This window comes from Cyprinus carpio, chromosome B8 (assembly GCF_018340385.1).
Source record: "Cyprinus carpio isolate SPL01 chromosome B8, ASM1834038v1, whole genome shotgun sequence".
NCBI lineage: Eukaryota > Metazoa > Chordata > Actinopteri > Cypriniformes > Cyprinidae > Cyprinus > Cyprinus carpio.
In genome coordinates this window covers 15,458,840-15,483,249 of record NC_056604.1, presented here as the reverse complement: position 1 = coordinate 15,483,249, position 24,410 = coordinate 15,458,840, and the positions used below count along the sequence as shown (strand labels likewise).

Here is a 24,410-nt window from a genome sequence, read left to right as displayed (position 1 = left end):
ATCTTGACAATACATTTGTCTCAGTAAAGAATAAACTGTATATCCAAGTCAATGTATAGTGCAACAACTGGACATTAAATCAACAGCATTATAACAACAGCTACACCAATAGCAATTCAGGAATTGTCTAATCTATTTGACTTTAGCTTTTTTCTCAAGTTTTGACAATCATTTTTAGATTAGCCTAATGTTTAACTAGCAAACCTGCAATGGTTTAACACACTCAGCTTATGTGTAAACCTGTTGATGTTTGGTTCAGATATATGAATTAAGGTTATGTTGTATTCTGTTTTTACATTTAACTTTACATTGTACGCATGCTTCCAACAATCACATTTTAGCTGAAAAGCATCAGTATTTTGTCATACATACGCTACACTCTTTAAAAAATAAAGATTCCAAAAGAGGGTTTTTACAGTGATGAAAGAACCATTTTTAGTTCTCAGTAAACAGCTCTTAAAAGTACCATTTTTCTTAATGTGAAGAAAATTGTCATCTAAAGAACCTTTTTCCACTATAAAGATCCTTTTGTGGAATGGAAACGTTCCATGGAACCATCAATGCCAATAAGAACCTTTAGTTTTAACTGTATCTCAGTTGTGCCTCAGGAGGGCAGTGGAGAACTTTGTCTGTCAATGAATAACGCACGTTTCGGCTCTGAGAGAAGCAAAAAACATTTTATGTCAAATTTCAGCTTAAAGGTGGGGTAAGCAATTTTTCAAAAATGCTTTAGAAACTGATTCGGGCCGAATAGCAAAACAAACTTGTAGCCAATCAGCTGTAAAAGGGGCGTGTCTACTCATGACGTGGAGGAAAGAGCGTTCAGTGAACATGATGGACATTAGCGAGCCGAGCGACAGAAAGATAGAGATGGTGGATAAAAAACAACAGAGGAAACGTCTGTGGAACAAAAGAAGGCTTAAGGCAAGAAGTAGGACCCGTGTAAATATCGGATCAGCTTCCCAGCGCTGGAGAGAACTCAAGGAGCGGAAGGCCTGCGATGGACGCCGAGGTTGCTATGCATCTCGATAGATGAGTAACACCGTGTCTGTGCCGAAATAACTACAGTCTGTCTACACTGACGGGACGACAAAGCGACTGTTGAAAATCATTTGAAATTTGTGTCAGGAAGTCATGAATAGAAGGCAGCAGCAGTTTTCTGTCGGGGATTTGTCGTGTCGTGCTGCGCCGCATCCAGTGAAGACCATATATATATATATGTATATACAGTATATATGTATATAGGCTCTATCTGTGGTGTAGACAGCATCACTGACTATCATGAGTTCTGTAGTATCGCTCCGCGTCAAGTGAAGACACGGTGTAACACTGGGTTTGCTTTGTTTTATAGAACTGGGTTATGTACGTATGTGTGGGGCGGAGCTATCAAAATAGGGGCGAGACGCTTTTGGGGTAGGGGCGTGTTTGTTTTGGGGATTTCAAATGTCAGCATTGGCTGCCAGAAATCGCTTACCCCACCTTTAACTTCAAATATCCTTTGTGAAAAATGTAATTACTTCTGTTTTAAGGGTCATATGAAACATGAGTTTGAGTTTTTTTTTCTTTCTTATTTGCGGATTTTTTTCACCAATGTGTTTTTGAACAAAAGTAAAATTGGATCAGGTTTATTAAAATTAAAACGAAAACCATTAAAAAAAACTTTAAAAAAAATAATAAGAAATAAATAAACATTAACTGAAATAAAAAAATTAAAATCTTAGATTTATTTTATCTTATCTAAAATAACTAAAACTGAAATAAAAATTGAGAACTAGCATATAGACGTTTAACGAATAAAAATGACAAGACAATAAGATAAAGAAAACATTTAAAATTAAATTTAAATATTGAAATTTAAAATGAAATATAAACATTAAAATGAATTCAAAATGTGAACAAAAACTATAGGCTAATAATATATCAATGAATTGTATGTAGCCTACAAGCCTTCCATAAAATGCTTTACTTATGGCTAATTTTTAAATACATTTTTATTTAAATCTTTTAATCCAAATCAAATGCTTTACTTATGGTTTACTTCTTGGACTTATTTACCTTTTAACAACTAATCCAAATCAAGTTTTTTTTTTTTTTTTAAATGTAACATATAACACTTACAGGGGATACATGGGCCTCCAGCACAAAGGCCTATTATGCTGTTTAAAAGAACAATAAACCTGGGCCTATGTGACTTGAGCAAAGCAGTAGAGTATATACACAACCAGAATACAAAACACATTAATAATCTACTAAAATAATTAAGCCAAAACAAATGTACATTTTCCATACTTGTAGATAACGGGATCTTTGGGCACCGTCGCCCTGGTAACCACGACCTGTCAGCCTCGCGCGATAAAACTCTTCCGCGAGGGCTTATGGGAACTCGAGGCCAGAGCAGAAGCGACCGCCCTTTTCCGACGAGCGGAGGAAAAACAGCACATTGATCGCTTCAGGCCTTCAACGCATATAAACAACCGCACGAAACACCAGAGCGTCACCCGGGGTAAGTTTTCGGGAGCGTTAGACACCCGGTGTCACTCATTATTTAGCCGAAAGGGATTGTGTCTGATTAAAAGAGCATTTTAATGCGCGATTTGATGACGTAACGACAATGGTCCAGAAAACAAATGGCGAATGTGTTAGCGGCCACAGGCCCAGCGTGCGAGTATCATGAAGCTGACTGGCACGCAGTGCTCCTTTTGCCGTTTGTATATTTTTTAGGACATCCATACGGTTGGACAGTTAAAGTACGCGGCTTTTCAGCAGTTTGATCCGCTGGGTGTGAAGCCGCCCGTCTTGCGTAGAAAAGCTCCCTGTAGAAATGCGCGCTTATTCGGCAAGCTGCTTAGAAATGCCCGCTACTCTATGGATCTGGTGGCATAGGGGCCATTACAAAGTATGTGCCTAATTTATCTCAAAACATTGTCTGTGTCAAATGACACACGTCTGTAAAAGATTGTAGACGAATTTTTTGGCTTTCAAACGGCATTTTAAAATTTTAGCTGTCTACCCACTTACAAAATTTGGGTTCGTTTCCCAAAAGCTGCGTTAGCTAACTGTGGTGGTTAGTTCCATTGAAATCTATTGGTAACGACGGGACTTGCGACCATAGTTGTTTTTTTTTACACACACACACACACACACACACACACACACACACACACACACACACACATATATATATATATATATATAAAAATAAACAACAATGTGTGTGTGTGTGTGTGTGTATGTGTGTGTGTGTATATATATATATATATATATATATATATATATACATACATATATAAATATACATATATAAATATACACACACATATATATACACACATACATATATATACACACACATATATATATATATATATACATATTTTTATTATGCTGTCATGTTTTTATTGTCTGTTTATTTCTTCATAGTACTTGCATGCGCAGGGAAAGGGCTGAACCATGTCTGTTGATGGAGATGTTGACTATGGGCATGAGTTTCCAGCCCATTACAAAGTGATGCTTGACAAACTGAATGAGCAGCGTCAGCTGGATCAGTTCACAGACATCACTCTTATTGTGGATGGTGAGTTTTCCAGTGTTTGTACCTGCTAATCTAATACCTTTTGGAATTATGCAAAATATTATACAGTTGAATAAACAGGTGCTGATGATTGTGGTTACTTTAACAGGACATCAGTTTCGGGCCCACAAAGCTGTTCTGGCTGCCTGCAGTCAGTTTTTCCACAAATTCTTTCAGGACTTCACTCAAGAGCCTCTAGTGGAAATTGAAGGTAGCCTACCTAACAATACATGCAACTCCGTGGAACCAAAAACTGTTGAATATTACAATGTAGCCTGTTTTTCCTGGACAATGACTAATCTTATTCAGCAACTCTGTCTGTCATTGTTACAGTGTAATTATACACTTAAGTACTGAAGAGTAATATTAATTAACTACATGAACTCACTATATGGTTAGGATTAGGGTTTGGCTTAGGGTTATTTGCATGTAATTATACATTATTTATTGTTATTTTAATACATTTAACATGTAACAAGGACACCTTAAAATAAAGTGTTACCTTATTTTGTTTATTACCCAAAGGGAATAATGGAAAGTTGTTTTTTAAAAGAAGTCTACATCTCTTCTACATTAGAGTCAGCCCTCTGGGTTTTTTTGTATCCAAGTTGACAGCAGTTAATTCTACCAGTTGACACTTTTTTGCCATTGCATTTTACGTTCTCCCAGCCCTAGTAGTAGTAAACTAAAAATTACTCCAAATAATGTATGTTCGATAGTAATCTTTACTGCAATATTTTTGTTGCAATGAACAGGTGTTGGCAACACTGCCTTCCGTCACCTAATGGAGTTCACTTATACAGCTACATTAGCTGTGAATGGTGAGGAAGAAGTCAATGATGTCTGGAGAGCTGCAGAGTACCTTCAAATGCAGGAGGCGATCAAAGCGTTGAACAACAGGTTGCTCACTAATGTACAATTTAATTTGCTTGATGTTATCCTGAAGTTGATTTTTAGCTATTATGTTTCTTCTCCTACGTAGAAGGAATGGTACTGCTTCAGTAGACTCCTCCCAGGCCTTGGCAGGAAAGAGCAAGGCTAAGAAGAGGAAAATCGCAGAGACCTCCAATGTGATCACTGAGACTCTTCCTTCAGTGGAGACCGAATCTGTTGAAATCGAAGTGGAGGTTGGCGAGGAACATATTGAGGTGGAGGAAAGTGGCCTGGTGGAAGTAGTGGATGCCGCTAGGAGTTCAACCGAACCCTCATCGGATGACTCCGCATTGGCCTTATTGGCCGACATCACCAGCAAGTACCAGCAGGGAGAGCAGACACTCCATGTGATGAAAAAGGAAGTAGATGATTCGGTAGTCGTGCCGGAAGAGGCTGTGATTGCCTCCAAGACCCTGGAGAATATTGAAGTGGTGGAGGTTCAGATCTCTCAGCTGGACAACCTTTTCCGTTGTGACAAGTGCGACCGCTGCTTCAAACTCTACTACCACCTCAAACAGCACATGAAGACTCACACCGCTACCCCAGATAAGGGCTTTGTCTGCAGGCACTGTGGTAAAACATATGCCCGGGAAGGAGCCCTCAAACAGCACTTGAATAATTACCATTTTGATGCGGAGGAACAGTCCCAACGACAGAAAAAGAAAGTGCATGTTTGCGAGTACTGTGAGAAGCAGTTTGATCATTTTGGACACTTCAAAGAGCATTTAAGGAAGCACACAGGTGAGATATTATGAGGTTAAATGCATTTTAAGAACTGTATTCTAATGCAGTCTCTAATCAGCTTTCAATTTATTCACGTATGTGTAGGTGAGAAACCCTTTGAGTGCCCGGAGTGCCATGAACGTTTTGCCAGGAACAGTACGCTGAAGTGCCATATGTCAGCATGTCAAAATGGGGCTGGAGCCAAAAAAGGGAGAAAGAAGCTGTATGAATGCCAGGTTGGTTTTAGCCAGTAAAATATTATCCAAACATGCATTTTTACTATACTAAACCTTCTGGAAAAACTCACTAAAAGGGTTAAAGAAAATTAAATTGCAATTTTTCTGATAAATAAATGTGATTCTGTGGTTTTTAAGATACAATATATTACATGCAGTTTCTCAAATAATTCATTTTAGTGTAACTTAATTTTTTACTAAAACTGAAGTAAAAAAAAAAAACAACTAGAGACTAGAGAAACATAAGATTACTAAAACTTTAATGAAAATGGAAAAATATAAATTTGATGATAATAGTATTTTAAAAAAAATGTAAAATATCAAATAAGAATACCATTTTAATATTACGTTGCAAAATAACAAATTGAGTATTTAAGAAAAATATAATAATGTTATATTTGAGAGTAGAACTGTAAAACTGATAAATCTATATACGTGTGTGTGTTTGTGTGTGTGTGTGTATATATATATATATATATATATATATATATATGCATGTGTATGTTATATTTGAGAGTAGAACTGTAAAACTGATACATGTATATATGTGTGTGTGTGTGTGTGTATATACATATATGTTTAAGTCTTCATATCATTTACAAACATCAAAGCATCAAGCTTCATTTTTGGCAAAGTACCTCAGGTTCTCATTTTTTGACAACAGCATGTATATTATTGCTTCTCATAAGTTTGGAAAGATGGTTGCCGCATATTGTTTCTCCAAAAACTAAAAATATATTAATTTAAAGGCACAATATGTAAGTTTTCGCCACTAAGAGGGCTAGTATTCAAAATAAACAAAGAAACACAGGCATAGTTTGATGACGCCTTGACTGAGTGTGGAATCATGGGAGTTGTCGTCTTCATCCACACAGCCAATGCATTCCAAAGGCCTCGGGCAGAAATCATGTTCATGGATGAGCTAATGTATTAAAGATTTATTAACATCGTACTATGAAGCGGGGTAAGGCTGAAAGCTGTCGAAGCAAAACGAGGCCGCTAAACGAGCGTGACACACGGCTCGAAAGCAGCGGAGCTTTTATTATGCCACAGTCGACCGCTTCCGCTCCTTTTGGTCGTGCATATGTAGGGGAAATAAAGCAGTGCTGTTTTATTATACCAGATACATTTGAAAATTCTGTTATACTGCTACTCTGTGCGGTCATCCCTGTTTAATAAAACACATAACATATTAAAGCGTATTTGCTGCTTCCATGTTTTCTACAAAACAGATCAGGGACAAGCCATTACTTAAAATTGCTCTTTCTTTGGACTTAAACATTCTTCGTAACATTTGGAATAATGTGAGTAGACAAGTCAGCAAAATATATAACACTGTTCTAGTGATTTTTTGGAAATTTTTAATTAAAAAACATATTGTGCATTAAATTAAAAGTAATATGTTAATCACACTAAGCAATATGGCAGTTTTGGTCGTATTTTGCTCATTCATGCAGCCCTACTCACTTATCTTTTTCCCTCCTCAGGTCTGTAGCAGTGTTTTCAATAGTTGGGAGCAGTTCAAGGACCACTTAGTGACCCACACGGGTGAGAAACCCAACCACTGCACCATTTGCGATCAGTGGTTCACGCAACCCAAAGACCTCCACATTCATCTGCAAGAACTCCACGGCTTGCAGGAGAAGGTTATCGTCACAGAGGAAGTCATGATTTCAGACCCAGCCACGATCTTGGCTATGACGGAGGTTGAGGAGGGAGAGGAGAGGGTGATCCTGGAGGACGGCATGCGTGTGGAGCATGTCACTGTGGAGCCGGTGGACGTTGTTGCTGTTGAGGAGTCTCTCGTAGTGGAGGAAGAGACGCCGATACAGACTTCTCAGACTGTGGGTGGGGTGGAAGAGACAGTGGTTTTACAAGTAGATGGCGAGAGATTGAAAGAACGAGCAATGGAAATCCAAATAGAACAGGTGACTGTTGCAGAACCAGCAGAATGTCAAGTTAAACAAGAGGCAGTGGACAGTTCGAAAGAAGTAAAGACTGCAAATGTATGAAAGGCCTCTCCTGTGCATGGACACTTTGAGAATGAATTGGGAAGGTGAACCAGGCCTTTACTCCTTTCCCACCGCATACCCATACAGTAATACTCACAATGGATTCATCCAACAAAGATGGGTCACCAGCTTTATTTCTTTAAGCTTTGCTCTTCACTTCTCAGAAAGCAGTGTCTCTTTAAATCTGATCACAGGTTCAGTCATGCTTTTAATGTATCTTGTGGGTAAGAATAGTAAGATGTAATTCATTTCATGAATAGTGCACATGGCCAAGACTGCTTCGGGTGTGGAAATAATGTTGTTTTTTTTTTTTTTAAGTTATCTTTGGATGTATGTTTATAGCGTGTGCAAGAAGCTTATTTTCATAAAAGAATTAAAGGGCATAATGTTTCCCCAGATACTCGAGATGACATGTATGCAGTTCTGGCTTGTGCTTCTAATCTTTCTCCTTGTTCAGTCTGCACCATTCATTCTTTTTAAGTAAGTTTGCTTTTCAGCTGTACAGAGCAATAAAATAATGTATAAAATATTTGTCACAGGTTTTAACCCTGATGTGGCACTCTGAGACTGTTTTCAGTTTAAGTGATTTATGTGAACAGGAAATTAAATGTAATTGGGAAATGCAGCATCTCTTCACTGTGAAGCAGGTATGGGTTAAACCAGGCCTTCTCAAACGGAGGAGCTTTGACCACCCAAGGCGGCAGTGGCTCTCATCTAAGGGGCCGGGACCCGCTATAGGGACTCAGAAAACTTCTAAGAGGGCCACAAAAGAATTTCTTATTAATGTATTTAATTTCAATATTATAATGAATATATTACAACAATCTAATTAAAATCGCTTAAGCATCCCATTATAATTATTAATCGTAGTTTCTTTAAAACAAAATATATAGCTGTCTTTATATTTTGCAAGGGGATTATGTTTACTAGCAAGTGGAATTAAAAAGATTGAAAATCACTAGTTTACAGGATCACCATCCCCGTTGTTAAATTGAAACTTTATTGATAGTCTCAAAGGTGAATTTGGTTTTAAGTAAAACTCAAAAGAGCATTATTTTCTTTCTATTTTAGAAATGTTCTAATAGCCTATTGGTTAAAGAAAGCCGTTAGTCCCACCTCCAAGCTGTGATTGGTTAACAGAACTGTCCGTCACCTGACCTCTCTGTTGCTGTGATGGTGCCTGGAGTCCTCGCGCGTCACATTCAGGCTAATGACACGCACCGAGTTAAAAACAACTGAATGATCCCGCAACACATAACGCACAATAATTCACCGATTCAACGCTTAAGAAAGGTAAGGATGTTTATTCTTATCAGTGCTCATCATCCTGAGACGTTACCATTGAATACATAATAGCTTGAAAAATTAATGTATGCTTTCAAATTGTTTACATGGCTTATATCATTTGTTCAGATATTAATAGACAAATCTTGATGTTGATGTATCTGGCGTTACAGCCCAGTAGCGGTTGTTATGGAAGCGTGTAAATAGGAGCATCATCATAGGAGCATCATCTCATTAAATATTAGGCTGGTGTTACTGTTAGGCTACTTATATTTGAAAATTATACTGCAAAGAGCTAAACTACACACTAAAATCTGACACAAACATGCGTGGTGTCACTTTTAGTGACTCGAGATGCGTTTGAAATAAAGATTTACCCTCGCAGAGTTATTTATTGCCAGTAATAATAATATCTTATTAATTAATGAATATAATATTTCACATTTAGTGTTGGTATTATTTGTGTAAAAATGTGATGTATGCATTTTTATACCATCCCTTATGACTGAACATTTGTAAAACTAATTTAAAATCCTCAAATGGCATTTGTAATCAACATGATTTTAGTCCTGCATTTTTGAATGTGTGGGATCTACAGAGGGCTTCTGGTTTAAATAAAGCCGCATTAGTGTTTGAACAGTACAGGTGTGTGAATCCCAAATGGCTCCTGAATAGAAGTATTAATTTACTGAGAATATTGTAATTTATGATATTGAATGATCCTTTCTAGTTTCTCACGGATTGATGTCAACTTTTGTTCAGGCTCCTTTGATGACTCCTTAGTTGGATGACATGAAACATGGTTTTAGGTCTGAGATTAAAGCTGCTTTGATGGGTTGGGAATACATTAACAGGGCACAATGCAACGGAAACAGCCTTTTTTGTGGTTTCAGCGCATAATCTGCATGTTTTTTTCCCTCAAAGGTCCAAACATCAATTGAACTCCTTAATTATGTTCCTTATTTAAGGACTCATTAATATGGACACATTCAGACATGTATCAAAATCTGAATACATGTTCTGAAGCATGTGTGATGCTTGTGGTTTTGTGCATTTTTAATCCAGTTATGTAGAATTAATAGCATTATTTAGAAAGAGACAGTAACCAGTTCATCATTTAATCATGTGTAATAGAACCTCTTTAAAATATGAATGAATGAATGATCTAATACATACTCTGTCATTAAAGTGATAGTTCACCCAAAAATTAAAATACTGTCATCATTTACTCACCCTCAAGTTGTTCCAAACCAGTATGAGTTTATTTCTTCTGCTAAAGGTATTTTGAAGAATGTTGGTGACCAAACACTTCACAGTAGCCATTTACTTCAGTAGTGTGAAAGTCAATGGCTTCCCACATTCTTTCAAATATTTTCTTTTGTGTTCAACAGAAGAAAGAAATTCATATGGTTTAGGAATGGCATGCATCATTTATCAAAATAATAATCATATTTAATTATTGTGTTGCTGATAGTAAGAAAATGACTTGAAATTTGGTAGTTGTAGCTATGTGATGGAAATTCCAGATTGGCACCTCTGGCCCCCTATTGTCCCTGATCTTTTCACTACTGAGCTCTTTTTTCCCCTCTCTGTCCATGTGTCTCAATCAAAACACACACAGGAGGGCTTTGTGTAGCTGTGGCTGTGAGTGTGAACACAGAAGCTGCTTCTGAAATCGCATACTGAGTAGGTACTACATTTGATCTGGAACGTACTTCACGGATGTTCTGTATATTATGAATATAATCTGGGTGTACTTCATTAATCATGTTGTCATTGTCATGTGACTTATGGTGTCAGTTGCGTCAACACCTCTTCTGTGGCATTATGGAATAGTAAAGTGTCCTGGAAATGCACATTTTGGAATCTCGCCAGAAGTAGAAGGTCATCCTGGTGCTTTTTGCCTAATATTTTGTGAATAATACTGTGAATACGGACATACAGTTCCTTTCACATACTGCTTTTTCCTTACTACTGTAGATAGTAGGAAAGTCATAGTGAATGAGCAATAAAGAAGGACTTTACTTAATTCTGCTTTCTAAAAAATGTGTAACTACTTGCATTTAGAGCCAAAGATTTTACTAGCTGAACCCTGTACATGCAACAAGGCTTTTTCTTACCCAGGGGCCACTGATATCCCATGTGCTTAGTGTTTATCTTGCGTGTAGATCAGGGCCGGATCAGTAGAAATGGCCCCTGTAGACGACGCGTAATGCTTAGTAAGTGCTTCTGTCCCATGGGGCGTGAAAGGAGTCACACAGTTGATGTAAGTACCACATTCTAAATCCTGCCCTTGAGGCTCATGCTAATGGTGCTCTGTACCAGAATGGAGCTAAATGATGAACTATTTGCTTTTTTTTAGTAATTGGTATTGAAATTGGGGATTTAAAAATTCTAATAAAAATAAACTTATTGAATAAATAAGATCAGAAAGATGGTGGAAAAGGGTGATAGAGGAAGATCATTATGCAGACACATGCTCATCCATGCACTTGAAAGGATCGTCTCAGGATTTCTGCTTGTTTTACACTTTAAAAGAGAATCCTGTCAGCTGGCGAATCTTTTCAGCCCCTTCAGCAATCAGCAGCACACACACACATATGCAGGAAGGTGTTTGAAGCTTGAGGATTTGAGTATTCATGAGAAGCATCACTTTGATTTTGTGTGCTGTGCCTTGGTAAATAGAGCGTGTGAAGTAGAGCAGATATCAAATATAAGGAAGGTCAGATAGCTGTATCAGATAGATGGTTTTTTTCAGCCATCTGGTTATTTGTTCTTGCTACTATCCAACTATTTATATAAGAATCAGTCTAGCAATCAGTATTCCGGCCTTTTTTTGCCTACTTTTGTCTGTATTTAAAATATATATATATATTAATAGTTTCCAAAAACATTAGTTTCCATCCATTTTTTCAATTTTGTGTTCATCAAAGAATCCTGAAAAAAATTTTCTGGGTTTCACAAAAATATTAGGCAGCAACATTTTCAACATTGATGATACTTTAAAAAAAAAAAAAAAAAATGTTCCTTGAGCAGCAAATCAACATATTAGAATGATTACAGAAGGATCATGTGACACTGAAGACTGTAGCAAAAAAAGGGTGTTTTGTGTTTGGCTTTTGTATTTTATGATTTGATTACATTTTAAAATATATTAAAATAGAAAACAGCAATTTTAAGTTAAAATAATATTTCACAATATTATACATGATTTGTAATGCGGAATTGGTGAGCATAAAGACTTCTTTCAAAAACGTACTGACTAAAAACTTTTGAACGGTAGTGTATTCTATAATCAGTAGTTGTGTGTATAAACCTGTGGTCTCTGAATGCTCAGTGCTGACGCCAGTAGAAGTAAGCTCTTGTTTTGAGTGAGTGAATGAAGGGGGAGTAAATCTGCTTCTCAGAAAGATCTGCTGATTGCGTATAAGAGTGTTTGGGTTCTCATTCGATTGTCAAATTGCTGATCATTTATGACAGTTACACAAGCAAGTACTTAGAGAAATGTACAACACACACACACGTAAAGATAAGCTATAGGATTGTTTTGTCACTTTTTAATGCCAAAAAAATGTTTAAAAAATGTTTTTAACATTTGGTCAGTTCCAAAGCATTTTTAACAGATCTGATTGGTTTAGCTCTAATTCTATAATGCTGATGCTCGAAAGTTAAAACAAAAGTATATTGCATCAAAGAACCCTGTTGAAAACCAAGCTCAGCAGCTTATATCAGCATCACCGCTCACCTCCAGCTGCAAAAACACATCGTCACACCTAAAGGTGTCTGTGCAGGTGCAATGCTCAACGGTCCTGTGTGGAGAAACTGCCTCAGTTCAACACACCTGCTGTTCTTTGATCAAGAAACCCATGCAAAAAACATACAGTCTAAAAGTATAATGTTATGAACTACGTTTGGTTAGAAATGGGTAGAAATGGTTGCTCCATCATTTATCAGGCATAAAACAATAAATCCAATCGCATATTCTGAATGGTTTAATACTTATAGTACTGTATTGAAGCTTAGGGTCTGTTAAAAGACTCTTACCAAGACTTTTATTTGATCAAAAATACAGAAAAAATTTTTATATTGTTGTGTATTATTTTTTTCATTTAAAACAACTTTTTTATTTTTTTGTGTTTTTTAATGTGTTTTTTTTTAGTGATGCAAAGCAGAATTTTCAGCAGTCTTCAGTGTCACATGGTCCTTTACAAGGAGCCGTGTCATTGCTTCATATGGTTTTATTTGTGGTCCACTGTGGTGTAATGGGTGTGTAATGCTTGTTTTATGTGTGCTGTTAGCACTCAGTGGCTCTAGAGAGCGAGGTGACGGCACTCTGAGCTCTTATATTCTGCTCTTTAGGGACATTGTTACAGGAATATTGGCAAACTCACCTTAATTGCATCCTGAGGAACTAAATAAGGAAAATATTGTTTATTGTTTGTTGGACGATATATAATTTAGTTATTGAGTCACATTTGTAGGACGATAAAAAAAATATATATTTTCTTTGGAGTCTTAAAATGATTATAATTTAATTGTAAATAGTTCAAATTATTTAACAAATGCTGCAAATGCATCAATTTTCCACAAACATGCTGGTTTACACAAGCTAAATAAAAAAATAAGCTAAGGGTTTACCTTAAGGAAAGGTGAGTTAAGGACAATGTAATGGACTTGGTATATTCTTTGTCTCTGTCTCTCTCTCTCTCTCACCAGGTAAACGGGAATCCTTTAGTTTAGTCCCTACTGTTTAAATTGGAGACTTAAGGGCCACTAAAAAAGGCATGGATTAGGATCTCTGTACACGCTAATCCCAGAAAGACGACTGTAGAGTGAGTCAACAGCACCACAGATACACACCGAGGTGAACAAATGAGAGGGAGTGGCTGTTTTCCATGTGGGACCCTATTTCTGAATGAGCCACCAAGCAAAGATGTTAAATGAGAGGAAGCACCGTACAAGAAGCCAGGGCCACTGAGAGTAACATGGAGCCTTGTTATGGCAGCCAGGCAACAATCAGAGCACTCATCATTCTCAACGCTGATCCGCGGTCTATTTTTATCACTGAGACAACGCTCCAATTAATTTGGGCATATGTGATGATGTTCAGGGAGATGCAGGACTGAGGAGAAGGAACAGCACTGTGCACCGGGCAGCTTGGGTGAAGCAGACGACCCTAAACATCTACTCCTTTATACACTGATATGTGTATAAGCTTGGGTTGAGATGTGGCGATAATGAGCTAATTTTGGAAATTGACGCAGACGTACAGGACAACATGTGAAGGTGAGAAAAGACCATCCATTATTTGTTTTTTTAATGAAAAACGGTCCCCATGTTGTGTGTTTATTTTATTAAAGTGTGTTTATAAAATAACTATTTATTACTAACAATATTTATAAATATAAATTATATTGTAAAATATTTTTATTAATAAATATTTGTTTGTGTGTAATTTAATTTAATTAATTATGAATAAATATGTGTGAGTGTGTGTGTATTACAAATATAAAAAATAATATTTAGCATTTTAATTATGAATAAATAAAAATATTTATGTGAATAAAAATATTTATGTGAAGTGTGATATATATATATATATATATTCCAAATATCAAAAATAAAATTATACTGAATAAATTTTTGTAAAAACATAATCTTTACAATCATTTTTGTAAAAGAAAATTTCATAAGAAAATTTGATATAAAATAATTACTACAATATTAAGAAATTAAAATATTATTAAAATAATTATTATTCATAATGTTATTTATTTATTTTCTCAATGGATTTGTTTATAGGCAGAGGTTTTAAAAAAAAGTGTATATAAAAAAGCAGGTTCTCTAATTGTTTATCATTTCATATCTTCAGGTGGTGCCTTAGTTCCAGGTCTCCTGCCATGAGCTAAGCCCCCCAGTGGCCTGTGGCAGGATGACTGCTGTGTACCCGGCTGGGGGGGGCTCCGTCAGGGTCTCAGAAGTGGCCACGGGTCCCCAGCGCTATGCCCGATGGAGCCGACAAGACAGCTCCGACATCTGCACGGACGACGAGGGGACCCAGTCGCGCCGCCTCACCCCACTGGAGAAGCTCAATCTGGACATGTGCCAGGATGAGAAGATGGTGAGAGAGCTCACCGTGGGCCGCCGCATCGGCTTCTACAAGATACGTGGCGAGATCGGCTGTGGAAACTTTTCCCATGTCAAGCTGGGCATCCATGCGCTGACGAAAGGTACATGTCAGTTAAAAGACTCTGAACTGAATTCTGACTAATTGGTACATATTCTTTGACTTTCTTGAGATGTTTTCCTCTCAAGGAGGCTACATTATTGATAGATTTATTTTAGAGCAGCTCACTGACACTGTAGAATTTTGTGATCTGGGATATTCCTATAGATCACTGACACCCTGTAAAGTGTCTGGAAATGTACATTTAGAGGCTTGTTTTGTAGTTCTCTGTTTTAATATATTTTATATTTTAAATTAATATATTTTAAAATGTAATTTATTCACGTGATGGCAAAGCTACATTTTTAAATGGTCACTTTATTTTTATAAAATAAAATAATGAAAAAAATGATTGACCCCAAACTTTTGAACAGTGTTGTAAACATAGTTTTATTAGGCTTTGTTGAATCAGATATAAGTCTATTTGAATATAAAATGATAAAGTAAATGCTTAAATTCTAAAGTAGTTAATTTTTTGTTTATAATTAATTATTGTTAATTTACTTTCACTAAACATATTAAAAATTTTACAAAATTATATATATTACAGCTCACCAATTTAGAAGACATTTGGTCCAAAACAGGTAGTTATAGTTTATATAATATATTAATAGAACGTGTTTCAAATAACATTTTCCTTCCGAACTTATTGCCATATTTAAAAAAATAAAAAAGCCGTTATGTATTATTAATACGTACTTCTCATTAAATAAGGGTTAAAACTACATATAACAGCACTCTAAAATGTATCATAGCTATAAGTTTGGAGAGGAAAATGTTATTTGAAACACAAATTTATTATTATTATTATTTTATTTATTTATTTATTTTTGGCTACATGCGTATGCTTTTTGCTGAGTGTAATTATCTTGATGAATATGTGTCCTGAAAGTCCAGTTTACATTGATAATGTGGGAAGCATGCCCTCAGTCAAAGTCAAGATGGATGGATTTGAGGTGTCACATTTCTATCGAGACCTTTAGAATTGCTGTAGACCTCATCAAAGATTGCTGTGTGTAAGGGATAGGAGGTTGTGGTGTCCCGTTACAAAGCCATTTGTGAATTCATGCGCAGAGCATTTTGAGGATTTGTAGTGCTGCAGCAGATCTTGAAGAGAGGGTGTAGAATGACAATCCATATCGCATGGCACCATATCTGATACCAAAACTGCTCAAATGTCTTTCCTTTATGACAGCTGACTAGTACTGCTTTTTGACTAAACAATTCTTATATATATTGAAATTAGCAGGAATGCATATGTCCCATAGACAGAAGAATATGAATGTTTTCTTAATGAGAAACTCCTGTAACTGAAACTTTATTTTATCATCCACAGACAAAGTAGCCATCAAGATCTTGGACAAAACCAAGCTCGATCAGAAGACCCAAAGGCTGCTGTCCCGGGAGATATCAAGCATGGAAAAGCTGCACCATCCAAATATCATCCGTCTGTATGAGGTGGTGGAGACGCTGACCCGTCTGCACCTGGTCATGGAGTACGCAGGCGGAGGAGAGCTCTACACGAAGATCAGCACAGAGGGGAAGCTCTCTGACATCGACAGCAAGATCGTCTTCTCTCAGGTTCTCTCAGCTGTGAAGCATATGGTGAGATGTACATGATGCAAATGAATAGAATTCAGTGAGGGAAATCTATTATAATAGAGGGCTGAATGTTTACAGGGTGCAAACATATTCTCATTATGATTCCTCTGTTTTCCTGACCTTTCAAATTTGGCAGGATTAAGCCATTTCATGCCAGTTTACTTTTTCAGTTTTTCTATAAGATACATTGTTTGAAGGTCAGTGACACAATGCCCATTTCTTGTCAGAATTTATTCAGAAATACAACAGTACAATGAAAATGCAGTTCATTCACATGATCTATGATATATACATTTTCATCTTATCTGATATATGCATCTTTTAATTTTTTATTAGGATGTTGAATTAATTGATTAGATTGAAGTCTTTGAAAATGAAATTGAGAAATTTTAAAGTATTATTTATATATATATATATATATTATTTTATTTTGATTTTTTTTTTTTTGTAATTATAATGATTGTTTACTTTTTAAAATGTTGCATCTATAAATAATTAATAATATTTAATAAATATGTTGAGAGTTACTTGCAGAATTTGCAGAATATATGAGGAAGTATTAAATATTTTTAATATTAATATTATAATTAATAATAATGATTATTTAGTTGCTATTTTGAGTGTTGTAACATGACTAAATAAGTAAAAGAAAACATTACAAATAAATCTGCATTTTAAAAGACTGCTACATTTGATGTAAAACAATGGTGTACCTCATATATAAATGAAATGATGACAATAATGATAATGGTATTTTTTGGGAAGTATACTGTAGTTAAAAATTGCTGATACAACTGTCATGATATTATAAAGAAGAAACCTCTAAAATACAATTCTTACACAGAAAACTGTATTAAATAATTTGGCATTTTAAAAAGATAAAATATTATCAAACATACTTTAATACACACTCACATATAAGATTTAATATCCAGTTAAATTAGTTTATAGACATAGTTATTCAAAATATCTTTATATTTAGTAGTTAATAGTAGTTTATCTTTCTTATTTCGCAGCACGACAATAACATCATTCATAGAGACCTGAAAGCAGAGAATGTTTTTTACACCTGTAGCACCTGCGTTAAAGTGGGAGACTTTGGCTTCAGCACCGTCAGCCGCCGTGACGAGACCCTCAACACCTTCTGTGGTTCTCCCCCTTACGCCGCTCCTGAGCTCTTCAGGGATGAGCACTACATAGGTGTTTGCGTAGACATCTGGGCCCTGGGGGTCATGCTTTTCTTTATGGTGACCGGCACCATGCCCTTCCGTGCCGAAACGGTGGCCAAGCTGAAGCGCTGCATCCTGGATGGGACGTACACAGTGCCTACTTGGGTGCCGGACCCTTGCCAGAAACTAATCCGCGGCATCCTGCAACCCCAGCCATCTGATCGCTACACCGTAGAGCAGATGATGGGCTGTGAGTGGCTGCTGCCGGTGGAGTTTCCCAAGGCCATGGAGCCCTTCAAACTGGACCCGCTCCATCTGGCTGAGTCTAAGCCAGGGGAGCTTGAAGAGCATGAGATAGAGGTGAGGAACGCCCTGGAGGCTCTTGGCATCACCGCAGACCACATTCGTAACAACCAGGGCAAAGACTGCAGGAGCTCCATCACTGGAGTCTATCGAATCCTCTTACACCGTGCACATAAACGACAAGCGGTGGAGAGCATGCCAGTAGTTACTCACGTAGTGAACGGAACTGATGCTAAAAAGGACCGTCTGAAGACATACAGGAGCCTTAGACATACGTCTAAACTCTGCATCATTCTGTGATGCTCAGAAAACGTATACATAATAATGGACAGCTCACAGGAGCTATAGTTCAGCTAGTTATATTTGATATACCTCTTTTGTTATCTTTTTTCAATTGAAAACGAAATGAAATCAATGAATGTCTCTAATAAACTAGTCTATATGAATGAATGGAAAGTATGAACGTTTGCAAGTGAGTGAGAGCAAGACATTTGTAATGTCACGGATGTCATGTCATAAATGTATGTAATAAAGTGCTTTGGACTGCTTTGTTTCAAACATTCCCTTTGCAGTCTGCCTCTAATATATATTTATCGTAATTAAGTATCGTACGTTTTCTAGTATTTTTCGATTTAAACTTGCAAAAACATTTTCACAGAGTCTTCCTCATAAATGGCGTATTCGAGGCATGATTATTTTACACTACAACTCCCAGGAAGCCTTTCGCAGAAGACGTGCACGTACTGACGCTTCCGTACGTGCTGACGCAATTTTTGCCTCGTTGGAGGGTGATTTCATCAGGAACAGCACAAAGAGACAAGGCACTTCCTATTTGTTGTATATGTCAACGTATCTTATTTCGGTTCAAGATCATCAGAGGTAAGGGTTTATCTAAAGCATTTTATATGCATCTGTGAGGTCGACTTTGCTTTCCTCAGACAAATCGACAATTCTTCACAATACAGTTATTGAGGAGCTGTCAAATGACAGACCTGTCACATGCTTTACCAAATACTTTATTTACTTCCATATATTATAATTAGGTTTTTATGTTCTATTAGATTTTGTTCTATATTTATTATTTTCACTATTAGCGTTATTATTATTATCAATAAATCTGTAAATTCTGCAATACGTATTGTCACTATGTTGAATGTGTAGCAAATCGGATCACATAACCAAATCAGATTAAAATGTGACCGGTATCATCTTTGCACTAGTACGTTAACATTATTATTTCAACTGTCATCGTGTTACAGTGGTTTTTCCTGTAGGGTTTAATGAGTTTTAAAACTGTTTGTCACACACAGTATAACCATTTTATGATTGCAATTTTGCCTCATACGCTGGACTGTTAACGCTGTGAAGTTGTTAGTTGTCATTTGTGTTGTGTTTAAAACGGAAACGCAGTCACATGATGAGTGGGCGGGGTCTGAACGTGATCGCGCTGTCAGTGCGCAGTGTCGCTGCGGATCTGCTCTGTTTCATATCGTCTTATTCTCTACTTCTGTAAATCAGTGTCAGATGTCATTAAGGGAGGAAATGGAGAATACAGACCTGCTTGGTCTAATCTTCCCAGATGAAGACCCAGGATCCGGCGATCTGTTCCTCACAGAGGGGAATAACTTGCTGGATGATTTGCTTTCAGAGCAAGATGTATGTAACCTTCACGTCCAGTGAGCTAAATCTAAAAATCAAATTTCATGTTGTTGTTGTTTTGTTTTGTTTTTTTTTGTCACGTAGAAGCTATCATACAATCTGATATGAATATGATAAGAAAATCTATAAAAATGAAATACAACGGCACTTTTTATAGTATTATGCAATATAGTGATTAGATACAAATGCTTGTCATTATCTTGTCAAATGCTGCACGGAGTGTATTTATGCAATATTAATGTATTCCATATTTGATATAACATGTAATATTAAAAACTAATGGTTTGATTGTTGCAGATTATATACATTTAACAATTTTAAACATTTATTTTATATAATAATAATAATGTAGTTATGTGTATACATTTATATAATAATTATTATTGTTCATGACAGACAGATGGATAGATGATAGATAGAGTGTATACATTTATATAATAATAATAATTATTATTGTGCATGACAGACAGATGGATAGATGATAGATAGATCAATAGATAGATAGATAGTTATAGATGGATAGATAGAATAACTAATGATTTGATTGTTGCAGATTATGTATGTTTGTTAAAAAAATATAATAATTATATGCATTTGATTTATATAGTAATATTATTATTGTTATTATTGTGCATGATAGATAGATAGACAGACTTTATTGTTGCAGATTAAATACATTTATTGTTAACAATTATATACATGTATTTTGTATATTATTAACTAAATAGGAATCATTATTGGACATCATGTAGATTAAATATACATACAGACTAAGAAATACTTTTATTGTTGCAGATGCTGAGTGGAATGGATACAGAGGACTTTCTCAGCAGTCTTCTGGGCGAGGAAGAGGACGGCCTGACTATCAACTGCTTGTCTCAGTCTCCTCAGGGCAGCGACAGCGGCATCTCTGAGGACACCACCCCTCCACACGATAGCAGCGAGACAGACACCATCCCCAGTCCAGGCATCGAGCCTCTGCTTTACTCCGACTGTATGACGGAGAGCTACGAGGCCCAGGTGGTGCAGACAGACCACTGCTACACCCTCCCACAGGACACAGACGCCCTGCTGAGCGTCCGATCAGAAAACCCTGAGTCCGATGTCTTCATAGATGTCGGTAAGGTCTTGTTGTGGTGTGTAGAGACAGATGAATTATTTTTATGTTTTTTTTTTTTGTTGTTGTTGTTGTTCAAATGGCATATTTAAGTGTCCCATCTTAAGATTGATTTTCTTCCTGTCAGATGATTTGGATATGGATATGGATGATGGTTTCTCCCCAGAGCTGCCCTGCTCACTTACGATTGAAGACTCCACACAAAGCAGCAAACCAGACAGCCAGGTACATTTCAAAGGATTTTAAAAAAAACAGCAGACTGTTACCATGACAACTCAGATATAATGTGCATATTTTGTCTCCAGTTCCAGTTCAAAGAGATTGTTTTGACTGATGAGGAAAGGAGACTTCTGACGAAAGAAGGTGCAACCATTCCAACTCATATGCCTCTAACAAAGGTAAGAGAAGTGGTTTCTGAATTATGATGGTTTCATATTGAAGCCATGCAACCAATTTTGAAACGTAACACGATAGTGTTAGCTAAAATGCTGTGTGTCTTTAGGCAGAAGAACGGACCCTGAAGAGGGTGAGGAGAAAGATCCGGAACAAGCAGTCTGCTCAGGAGAGTCGCAAGAAGAAGAAAGTTTATGTCGATGGCCTAGAGAACAGGTTAGTGTAGAGAGAAAAACTCCATGACAATCATAATGTCCCTCAAAATACAGGAAGCACTTAACTGTAAAGGTATTGCACAATACACTAAATTGCTGATAACAGTTGATAATTAATCTATTATTAATTCAATGAATAAGGTGTCAGGAATGAATGATTATATATTGTGGAAACAAAACATGTAATACTGTATTGTTTTTGTGATTTACACTATCATTCAAAAGACTGGGGTCTCATTTATATGATCAGTAAAACGGTAATATTGTTTCTCTTTTCTATTTGAATATATTTTAAAATGTAATTTATTCCAGTGATGCAAAGCTGAATTTTCAGCAGCCATTACTCAAGTCTTCAGTGTAACATTATCCCTTCAGAAATTATTCAGTTTTTTCCCCAAGATTTTTAATGACTAGAAAGTTCAGAGAAGCAATTATTTGAAATACGTAGAAATCTTTTGTAAATGTATAAATGTCTTCACTCCCACTTTTGTTAAATTTAATGCTGAATAAAAGTATTAATTTCCTTTAAAAAAAAATCTGACTGACCCCAAACTTTTGAACAGTAGTGTAAATTGGAATATTTTTGTAAATTTCGTAGTTTTAAGTCATTGAAATAATATTGTGTGTGACCATAGGGTTGCGATCTGCACTGCTCACAATCAGGAATTACAGAAGAAAGTTGAGTTGCTGCAGAAACAAAACATGTAAGCCTTCATCGTGTGTTTTAGTAACATCATTTAGTGAAGATTATAATTATACTTAATTGCTACTAACAACAATTGTTGGTTTTCTAAGTCCCTTACTGAACAGCTGAGAAAACTGCAGGCCATGGTGAAAATGTCCACGATGAAAACCACCACGACTAGCACTTGTATTATGGTATAAGTATTTTTATTATATAGAATTTTAATCTATCAGTGGGATTGTACTTCTGTTGAGTTGGTTTTATTTTAACACATATTTATCGGTCATGATGCATGAATGTAATCTTTCACCAGCACGTAATGTGAACTTTCTGTCTTACATAAATACAATGGCAGCGTGATGTGTTTTCTGACCTTTTCTGTTGTCTTCACTTTTTCTTAGGTGTTCCTGCTTTCTTTCTGTCTGATCATTTTCCCCTCAGTCAATCCTTTTGGCAGCAGCAGTCAGAAAGATCTGTATACGTCATCTACAGGTGAGCACAATGTTTGTTATTGTTTCCATAGGGTGCTGAGGAATGTTGTCCTGCTTGTTTTCTGCCATGTTTTGTTGTACTGTATTGTTCTGCTTATGCAATAATGCAGTTTCAGTAATCAATGCCAGTGAAATTTCAAAATTCTTGATCCTAATTTAATATAGATTACCAATATGCTAATAATATGTTAATATCAATAACTAATATGCCAATAAACACAGGTCCTCATTTAAAAATGTGTGAAATTTCATTCAAATTAGTCAAATGAGAGATGTTGCCTTGAAAACTAGCTGAAATAAAATAAGCTTAATTTTTTATATATTTTATTTCAGTTAATGGTTATTTTATTTCAAGTAACACTTTTTTATGTTTTTACTTTTAATTTTGGTTAACTACAGTATGCCTGGAGCAAAGTAAAGTTTAAAAAAATAGAAAAGTAAAACAAGCTTCTTGAATTATTGTAGGCTAAAAACAATTGTGTTAAGGTTTTTTTACTCATCTGTTTTCTACCTAAGCACTGGTGCTTTATGCATAATTAAAAAACATGTTTTTTCTTCTGCCTTCCAGGAATGTCTCGAGCCCTGCGGTCTTATCCAGCTATCATGAAAGATGACATCATATCCACGTCTACTAAAGAAGTGCCAGAGCAGGATGTCCTCCTCATGGCCACTGTAGAGAATAACCAGGTGCTGCTGTCTGGCGGTCAGAACCACACACCTGACTACCAGCAGGTCGAGCAGTCTGACTCTGAGTCTGGGGTCAACAGCAACTCCTCCGCTGACTTCCCCAGTCCTGCCCAGTCAGATCTCAAAGCGGACACATCTCTCTCAGAGTCCCACAGGAACTCAGCATCGTCTCCGGTGATCTACGACGGCCAGAGCAAAACCAAGGAGAGCTGGATGGAGCAGAAACCCACGTCAGTTATAATACAACAGCACCGATCTGATGAAATGTAGGAGAGCATCTAAAACAAAACTTGCTTTGTTTTAGATTGAAGATTCAGTATAGCCATTTTCTCTTCGTTGTATCATCACAGCCTGACCCTTTTCCCTTAATTTTTATTTTTTACATGGATCGACTGTCATGCTATAATAGCACTTTTTATACCCAGCAATTTGTTAGAACATTATTGTTCTATTCATCTGCACAAATTATGATTCTTTTTCAATGGAAACGTGAAGGAATCGTGTTGTTTTGAACTCTGCATTGCGTCCACATTGAGTTTTAGTACATTCAGGAAATGTATTCATTTGTCTGTATTACTTGAGACATTTTAGGACTTTTGGCCATCTAGTAAAATTTTATTTTCCCTTTTTTAGTAAGGGAGCCACATGCTTAAAGAGATTCAACTACTGAAAAATGATCAGTCCTAGTGATATAGGAGTGTATTTAGAAAAGGCAAAAGCTATTTTTTTTTTTGCTTGTGCATTATTTGTGGCTTAGAACCCCTTCCGTTAAACTGCTGTAAATTTAGCTTTAAATGTACCTTTCAGAGGGGGTATAGTATTGCACATATTCACACAATAATAATACATTGTTTATGTCTATATATGTATATACATATGAAAAAATGTCATGATCTGCTCTGTCAGAGCAGCATTGTTAAGGTTTTTTTTATGTTGATATTTTGTCTTTTAAAAGACTTCTTTTATTGCAGTATTTTTTGACTTCTTTTAATCTTTGGTCATATGATGCACTGATGTATCTGTAAACTTGGAATGTTCATAAACTTTATTTCTGTCATGATCACGTTATTATTAATTAAAAAAATATTCAGTTTACTATAAAAA

General features: G+C 36.2%; 3 protein-coding genes across 4 annotated transcripts; all 3 read left to right on the top strand.

Annotated features, from left to right (window-relative positions):
• The first annotated feature begins 2,352 nt into the window (after positions 1 to 2,352).
• Positions 2,353 to 7,873, top strand: LOC109095239 (zinc finger protein 131-like). Of its 2 annotated transcripts, none has more exons than XM_042729941.1 (7): positions 2,353 to 2,503; positions 3,421 to 3,574; positions 3,681 to 3,782; positions 4,327 to 4,471; positions 4,554 to 5,245; positions 5,333 to 5,463; positions 6,951 to 7,873. In XM_042729941.1, exons 2-7 carry the CDS (start codon positions 3,451 to 3,453, stop codon positions 7,473 to 7,475), a joined length of 1,719 nt encoding a protein of 572 aa, XP_042585875.1. In that variant the 5' UTR covers positions 2,353 to 2,503; positions 3,421 to 3,450; the 3' UTR covers positions 7,476 to 7,873. The 2 variants fall into 2 exon arrangements, with proteins under 2 accessions (XP_042585875.1, XP_042585876.1); XM_042729942.1 differs by lacking the exon at positions 2,353 to 2,503 and adding an exon at positions 2,588 to 2,896.
• A 136-nt stretch (positions 7,874 to 8,009) lies between these two features.
• Positions 8,010 to 18,652, top strand: LOC109095249 (serine/threonine-protein kinase NIM1-like). The gene is made up of 5 exons (XM_019108933.2): positions 8,010 to 8,768; positions 13,476 to 14,045; positions 14,632 to 14,989; positions 16,322 to 16,590; positions 17,604 to 18,652. The coding sequence occupies exons 3-5, from the start codon at positions 14,692 to 14,694 to the stop codon at positions 18,357 to 18,359; spliced, it is 1,323 nt and encodes a 440-aa protein (XP_018964478.2). The 5' UTR covers positions 8,010 to 8,768; positions 13,476 to 14,045; positions 14,632 to 14,691; the 3' UTR covers positions 18,360 to 18,652.
• A 159-nt stretch (positions 18,653 to 18,811) lies between these two features.
• Positions 18,812 to 24,410, top strand: LOC109095250 (cyclic AMP-responsive element-binding protein 3-like protein 3). The gene is made up of 10 exons (XM_042729944.1): positions 18,812 to 18,938; positions 19,578 to 19,715; positions 20,514 to 20,838; positions 20,963 to 21,060; positions 21,141 to 21,233; positions 21,338 to 21,444; positions 22,079 to 22,147; positions 22,238 to 22,322; positions 22,530 to 22,620; positions 23,188 to 24,410. The coding sequence occupies exons 2-10, from the start codon at positions 19,584 to 19,586 to the stop codon at positions 23,574 to 23,576; spliced, it is 1,389 nt and encodes a 462-aa protein (XP_042585878.1). The 5' UTR covers positions 18,812 to 18,938; positions 19,578 to 19,583; the 3' UTR covers positions 23,577 to 24,410.